Source organism: Neomonachus schauinslandi, chromosome 10 (assembly GCF_002201575.2).
Source record: "Neomonachus schauinslandi chromosome 10, ASM220157v2, whole genome shotgun sequence".
Classification (NCBI taxonomy): Eukaryota; Metazoa; Chordata; class Mammalia; order Carnivora; family Phocidae; genus Neomonachus; species Neomonachus schauinslandi.
This window is the reverse complement of record NC_058412.1, coordinates 123,158,213-123,165,763: the sequence shown is the minus strand read 5'-3', so window position 1 is coordinate 123,165,763 and position 7,551 is coordinate 123,158,213. Positions and strand designations below refer to the sequence as shown.

The 7,551-nt window shown below is 50.1% G+C and overlaps 1 protein-coding gene across 1 annotated transcript; it reads right to left on the bottom strand.

The window, feature by feature from the left end:
• Window positions 1-1,973: 1,973 nt before the first annotated feature.
• LOC110579500 (antileukoproteinase-like) lies at window positions 1,974-4,642 on the bottom strand. The gene is made up of 4 exons (XM_021689165.2): window positions 4,520-4,642; window positions 3,488-3,649; window positions 2,941-3,090; window positions 1,974-2,213 (listed from the first exon to the last, which is right to left on the bottom strand). Exons 1-4 carry the CDS (start codon window positions 4,602-4,604, stop codon window positions 2,185-2,187), a joined length of 426 nt encoding a protein of 141 aa, XP_021544840.1. The 5' UTR covers window positions 4,605-4,642; the 3' UTR covers window positions 1,974-2,184.
• Between the last annotated feature and the right edge of the window lie 2,909 nt (window positions 4,643-7,551).

Genomic DNA, 7,551 nt, shown 5'->3' with positions numbered 1-7,551 from the left:
GAATGGGGGAGGGCCAGACGCTGTCTTAGCACAGTAAGGTCAGAATGAATAGACCCCACGTAATAAGATCAAATTCCTTCATATAAACCTTAGACTTTCAGGGAAAAATTAATCTTGTGGTCCAGATATTTGAGTTTAGATAAGCTGGTCGAGAGTGAGCTTGAGCCAGGGTGGAAGATTGCCATGTTTTTCCCTTACCCACCCCCCAAAAGATTGGTTTCTCCCTCCCCTCTTCCAGACCATCTCCGCTGCGCCACACAGAATCAAGACTCGGAAATTTGAGCCCCGCACTTCCCCACCAAACTTGAGAAAGTTGCTTGCTGTTTAATGGACTCAGGAGTGCGGATAAAGTATTGATACATGGCATTCCTGTATTGAGGGTTGGCACATTCCAGGAAAAGGGGATGTAGAGGCACAGGGAAGAGAATTGTATAAGAAAGGAATAGGATTTGAAGAGAAGGGGGAGAGCTGGGAAGGAAGGAACATCTGGAGAATCCTCCAGAGTCCTGGGGATGATCCAGAGATACCCCAAAAGGCCCAGCACCCAGAGCAGGGGCAGGGACATCACTGCAGTCTAAGAGAGCAAGGAGGTGAGCACCTTCCTTCCATCAAGGAAGATGAAAATGCAGAGGAAACCTTGTGTATTTATTTGTTCACTAGCCAACCATCATTTCCTCTTATGTGTCAAGCCTCAGGCGGGATGCTGGGCATACACGGATAAAACAGGCCCAACCTTAGCCCCCTGGGGGTGTTGGTCACGGAGCCACACCTTCATCAAGACACTTGCGCTTTTCTCTAGCAGCTCTGCCTGGCTGCAGATGGAAAAGCCTGCGTGAAAATGTCTAACCCTGGTCAGGGTCTATGGCGCATAAATTTGCATCAGGAAAGTTCCTCATCTGGCCAGAGAGAGCATAACTGAGGTTTCAGATTCTTCTCACTTCATTTCCCACCCTCAACCCCTACCCAGAGATGGACTCGAAACATTTTCATAGGGGATCCATGATGAAATGAGGCATCACGAAGAACTCAAAGGCAGGAAATGGAGCAAGGCCATTCAGTGAGCTGACACTGGACTCCAAACAGTGGTCAGGAACTGTACCATTCATGTCCTGCACAAATCCAAATCTCAGGTCCTTAACCCGGTACACATGTACTTCTTGCTCATGTCATAGTCCCAGGCAAGTGCAGAGGACAGGCTGGACCCACCCAGGAATTCAGAACCCCGGGCTCCTTCCTCCAGGTCCTTGATGTCCTCTCTATGGTGTCAGCAGGTGCTGAAAGAGTTTGATGGGCCAGATCCAGAATTGAAACACATCACTCCCGCTCCCATTTCACTGACCAGAGCACACAACTAGCTACACTCAGTTGAAAAGGGAGGTGAACAACTCAGCCTAGCCGTGTGCCCAGGGAAGAGTGGACACCGTGGGTACTGGTGCTTGCTAAGATTAGTTATCTTTAGCGCCCCCCGTCTCCTGCTGCAGGATCTGTCCTCTGGATCAGTTCAGTTTTTCCAGATGAGGATCCCCTCATTCTCTGCCTGATGGCTTTACGCCTGACTGTGGGACCCCTGCAGCTAGGTTGGGAGTGAGGGCGAGGTGAGGGGGGACCTCACCATTTGTGAGCGGCTTTTCACCTCTTCCTGTCATCAGATGACAGTCACTGGGCTCATCATTTCACACGTTATACCTCTCATCCTCAACTTCATGGAACTGGCACTGCGATTCTCCTCCCCATGGTACAGGTAACAAAACTGAGGCTCAGTGGGACAAAGTCCCATAAATTTGTCCCAAATTAGAGAGCCAGTGATCTACAGACGCAGGATTCAAAACCATACCCGCTTGGCTCTGAAATGTTCTCTTTTCCCACTTCCTAGCTTAGGTGAGAAACCCCACACATGCAGACATGTCATTCTTCACTTCACCCCTCATATCTAGACCAGATGCAATGAGTCAAAGAAGTTGGAAATGCAGAGAGAACCTTGTGTATTTATTTATTCACTAGCCAACTGTCATTTCCTCTTGTGTGTCAAGCCTCAGGCGGGATGCTGGGCATACACAGATAAAACAGGCCCAACCTTAGCCCCCTGGAGGTGTTGGTCACGGAGCCACAACTTCATCAAGACACTTTCGCTTTTCTCGGGCTTGGGGAACAAAGGAATCCTCAGACCACACATACCGGGAAGTCCTAATCTTTTTGAACTGGCAAGAATACATCTGTGGAAAGAAAATAAAACAGAGCCTCGGCACAGGAACAATCCCAGGGAGCTTTACATTCCTCCCAGCCAGAGGGTCCCCCTGTCAGTGGGCCCTACATCCCTTGGGATAAGAAGAGAGAGAACATGGAGCTGGAATAGTCAAAACAGCGCTGGTCTTTGGTCTAGGACTCCAGAACAAATCCAGGTTGTTCTTGGACTGCTCCCATCTTCATTCTGGTAAAATCCGGGCATTGGGCTAGATCATCCTGGAATGGCCTCTCGATCTGGGCATCACCCTGGGGTTTCCTGTGGTTCCAGATAACCTAGCCAATCAAGGCCATCACCTCAGCAACACTCTCTCCATGCACACAGCACTTTGAGGTTTAACAGGAGCTTTTACATGTAGTATCCCAGTGGATATACTTGTGTCCATTTTACAGCTGGGGACACTGAGGCTAAGAAAGATTCAGTCAGTTGCTCATAGTCACACAGTGGGTCAGAGACAGAGGTGATATGAAAAGATAAAATTCTTGCCTCTTGTATCATGGCTCCTTTCTTCTGACTCATTCCAAGAAGCCTTTCCTCCCACGACCCAGCATTATTAGTCACAGGTGACCCTGGGAACTGTTTGCTTAGAAAACTGGGGGTGAATGGTATTAAGGGGCAGTGGATCTACTTGCGGGGGGGCCAGTGGTGCATAGGGAGATGCTAAGCACCCTCCTTCTCATGGCAGGGCACCATCTTACCTTTCACTGGCTTGACACATGAATTCCCACACACCCCCTTGCAGCACTTGAGACTGTTCAGGCAGTGGCTGTCATTCAGGCAGATGTCTATGGGGTTGGGCCTCTTGCACTGGCCAGTGACCACTGGACACTTCCCAGGATTGACATTAACTGGTGAGAACGGGGCCACAACTCAGAGGCTTGCCCCCCTAAGCATCACCCCTACTCCTACCCCATCTCTAACCCGTGCGTGTAAATCACTTCCTCTCTACCTTGGCACCCAAACCGAGGCCAGTGCGTGTCCTGATGGAGCCCCTGTTCCACCGAGGGGGCCCCAACCAGTGTTGTAAGTGTCTGAGAGGCGGAGTGACTCATGAGCTGAATGAGCAGCTAACTGACTGACTGGTTTCCCAGTTGTTGGACTGACTCGCCGGGAATAGCAGTCAGTCAGCTGTGGCTCTGCCCCACCCTCCAGCCCAGTTCCGGGGAGCCCCCGCCACTTCTCCGACATGTGTGTCCTCAAGCTAAAGTCCCCCGGGTCCCCTCTTCCCGGGCTATGTTTCCTCACCTGGCTTTGATGGGTCTACAGGATCCATGCATTTGATGCCACAATAGTCGTGACAGCATTTCTGCTCCTTCGGACATTGCCAGTCGCTCTGGCATTGAGGGGGTTCAAATATAAGGCACATCACATGAGGCCTGAAGGGGCAGACTCCATGCTTGGCTTTTTCTAAGGGTGAGAACAAAGGAGGAGGAGGGAGCTGATTCTGAGTCATGACTATAATCCCAGACAAAGAATCAGCTTCCCAGGAGGGGAGAGAAAACTAACTCAGGCAGCCGACCCCAAAGGAAGAGAGGGAGCTGTGAGGGTTCCAGGTTGAAGGCAGGTGTGGGGCGGTGCCAGGCTCAGCCAGCCACTCAACCAAGAGGGAGTCAATGGCACAGGAAAGAAGGTATAGATGGTGGTGTGCTGGTATTTGCCAATTGCCATGGTGTAAATACTGCTCCCGTGGCTGATTCCAAGCTACCAACGTGATGTCCACTAGCCCGCAAAAGTCTTGAAAAGTGTACGCCTCGGCTGTTGTGAGCCAGCCCCAGCACACGGCTGGACAGAGCTCATGGTCAGGTGCTCCTGGCCCGCAGCTGACTGGGAGGGAGGCAGAGAGGGACCACGGTAGTAGGAGAGGCAAGTCATCAGAGCCTGAAGGAAAGATTGCAGATCAACTGACAAGTCAGTTGAGACAGAGTGACCATTTAAAAAGAAACAGTAAGAGAAAAAGAGAACATTTTGGAAAATTAAACAGAGACCCATATAATGCGACAGAGCCAAAGACCAAATAGAGAAGGAGCTGCAGAGAGAGAACAATAAGCAATACAGGGGCTGGGGTCACCGGGTCCATCTGGCAAAAGGTGGGTTTCTGGACACTCAGAAGCTCTTAGCTGAAGTCCTCAGAGAGATGCTTGAAATTAGGGGCCATGGGCCAGACCACGGGAAAGGTGACTTCAAGGTCAGCCCCTGGACTAAGAGGAGGAGGCTACCGCCATGCTGAGCCATCATGGATCCTGGCACCTAGATATGGCCAGAGAGTCTCCAACTCACCTTTGCGGGCACCTTCCACAGTCCGGGATGTGAGGATTTGGAGGGCAAGGAGCACCGTGAAGGTGATGAGGCTGCCGGGTTTCATAGTGACGGCAGGTGGGGCGGTGGTGGCCAGTGCTGGCCATTCCCTTTAAAACCCTCCCAGGGTGTGGTCCCTGCAGAAGTGCTGGGGGCCCTCCCCGCTGCTCCCTGCTCAGCCGGAAATTCAGGGGAGGATAGTAACTCCGCCCCCCAGAGTATCGATGGCAGGAGCCTGAGGCCTAGGAAGGGACGTGTGGAACTTGGAGGGGGAGGTGTCAGCAGGCTGGTTGGGAGGCCATTCTGGAAGCACCTGCCGTGGGCCTTTGCGGGGGGGGGGGGGGGGGGGGGGGGGGGAGGGGCCCGGAAGGGAGCCTACAACGCAGAACCAGAGGTCATTACAAATGAGCCTCTCTACTTGCCTCGACCTTCCCACACTCCTGGACTGGCTGCCGATTACCCAGCGTCACTCCCTTTCCCAGATTTCAGGTGACGCCTTCGCCTGCTCACTCTGGACTTGTGTCCACATAAAACCCACAGTCCCGGGCACTCTGCCAATCCCACGGGGGTTTCCCTAGGAGCCCGTGTGACATGACTAGTGAAGAACGGACAGCAACCCAAACCACTTCGGGCCTCGGCTTCCTGGCTGTGAGGTGGGGGTAGTCCTACCTGCTTGGGTCACTGAGCAGGATCGGAGATAAAGGGGGTGGAAGGGCATTGAACAGAGTGAACACGGGCCCCAGAGCGACGGGGTGGGGGGAGCGAAGTGGATGGGAAGCCACATTTGAGCCCCTTTCCCTGAGATGAACTGATAGGACGCTTCCCAGCAGTCAGCTGGTCAACCAGGTAAGCAAAGCGTGCCCTTTGTCCTGTTCAAAAAGTTTTCCCACACCTCAAGTTACCCCCACTGTGCTTTCATAATTATAATGAAGGTTCTCATCAACTGAGCGTTGGCTAAGTGGCAAGAAGTTCGTGTGGAACATTTCTAAATATCAAAAGAAAGCCTATTAAAGTGTAACCAAGGAAACAATGCAGGGGATAGAGAAACCAGAATGTAGGGGAGAAAAGAAGGAAGCCTCCACGATGGGGTAACAGAAGGTCCCAGAGTGACAGCGGAGTGCCAGAAACACAGGGCGGCCAGTCCAAACTGGAAAGGGTCACAGGGTTCCAGGAAATTCACCTTCTGGAAGGTGAAATTAATAGCACATTTGGTGCATATGAACACGGGGAGGAGGTTTTGGCAACCAATGAAGAGTTTGTGATTGAAAAGTGATATGTAAGTAGAAAACCAAGCAAACATAAAACCTGACAATTTTTCATGTCAAAGAAAAAGTTGTGCCAGAAAGGAAAAGTAGTTTGGTTTATTACCTAGTTCAGCCATGATGAGTGTCCACATAGTCATAGTGAGGTAAACAGCAGTGCTGATCTCATCAAATTGTCACATAACTCTCTCTCTCTAAAATAAATAAATACAGCTTCTAAAAAAATGGGGTGCCTGGGTGGCTCAGTAGGTTGTGTCCGACTCTTGATTTCAGCTCAGGTCATGGTTTCAGGGTCCTGGAATTGAGCCCTGCATTGGGCTCCATGCTCAGTGGGGAGTCTGCTTCTCCCTCTCCCTCTGCCCCTCCCCCCACTCACATTCTCTCTAAAATAAATAAATTAATTAAAGAAAACCTGTCACATAACTAATGGGAGGGAGGAGATGGAAGGGTGAGTCTGTATACTAGAGGTGTGGGGAGGAAAGCAGTGGACAAAAATCTCATCTTCAGTAATGGGAAGTCAGTAGATTATATCTAAAACTGCAAAGTCAAGTGTAACAACGTGAATATTACTTAGAGACAGGGAAATAAGTGACAATGTCTTATCTAGACTAAAAGTGGTTTCCTCTGGGGGTGGGTGTTAGTAAGCAAATGCTGTTTGTCACAATAAGCTTTGTGAGATTATATGACTCTTGAGTCTACTGGCGTGTATAACTTTGATAAAAATAAAGATATTTAAAAAGAAAGCCTATTATCTCACTTAGCTTACCATGAAGATGTATAGTCATCCAGGTAAAGCACTAAACATTATTCTTCTTTCAATAGGGTCCCTTTGGACATAAGACTCACTGAGTTGGGAGCCCCTCCTCTGTTCCCCATCTTGCCCTGCACTTAACACCCTCTTAATGATTATCACCAAGGATTGTCAGTGTCAGTTTATGAAGATGCTGCTCCATGAGAAGATAAGGTCCTAACTAGGAAAGACTGTGTGTATGTTGTCTGTAAAAGTCACCCAATTTAGTGTGTGGCTCTGAGTTGTCACAAAGGTGTGCAGCCCCATAACCACCACCCCAACCAAGAGAGAGAACAGCTCCATTCCCCTCTTGAAATTCTCGTCGCACCCTTTGGAGTTGATCCCGTGATCCACCTTCAGCTCCTGGCAACAACTGATGTGTTTTCTGTCCCTATAACTTTGCCTTTTTGAGGGTGTCATATGAGTGGAATTGAACAGGCCATATAACCTGTTGAATCTGCCTTCTTATGCTTAGCAGAATGTCTGTATTCCCAGGAGTTTGTTCCTTTCTATGGCTAAGCAATATCGTGTTGGATGGAGATTGTGGTGTCTAAATGGGGTGTCTCGCGATCGGATGGGGGCCCCCAAATGTGGGGTGATAATCAGGTGGAAGCCAATGGCACGGGTGGCAAAATAATTCACCCACAGCTGAACAAAGGAGATAGAAGTTTATTGAATATACCACAAAGGAGCATTGGGTAGGACAAGCAGAGAAGTCGTCTGCCACAGGGTAGTGGGTGGGGGCTGCTTTTAAAGGAGGGGAATATGAGGAGGTATGGCCATGTATGGAATCTTCCTTTATTGGTAACTGTGCCTAGTTGTAAGTAGCCCATTGGTCAGTTAGGACCTATGGGTATTCTGAGGTGGGTCGCCTGATGGGTCTGTCTGGATTCCATTGCTCAAGCCTGTTTGCCTAAAGGGGCCTCTGCAGAGATGTCCCAGTTTGTTTATGCATTCCCTAG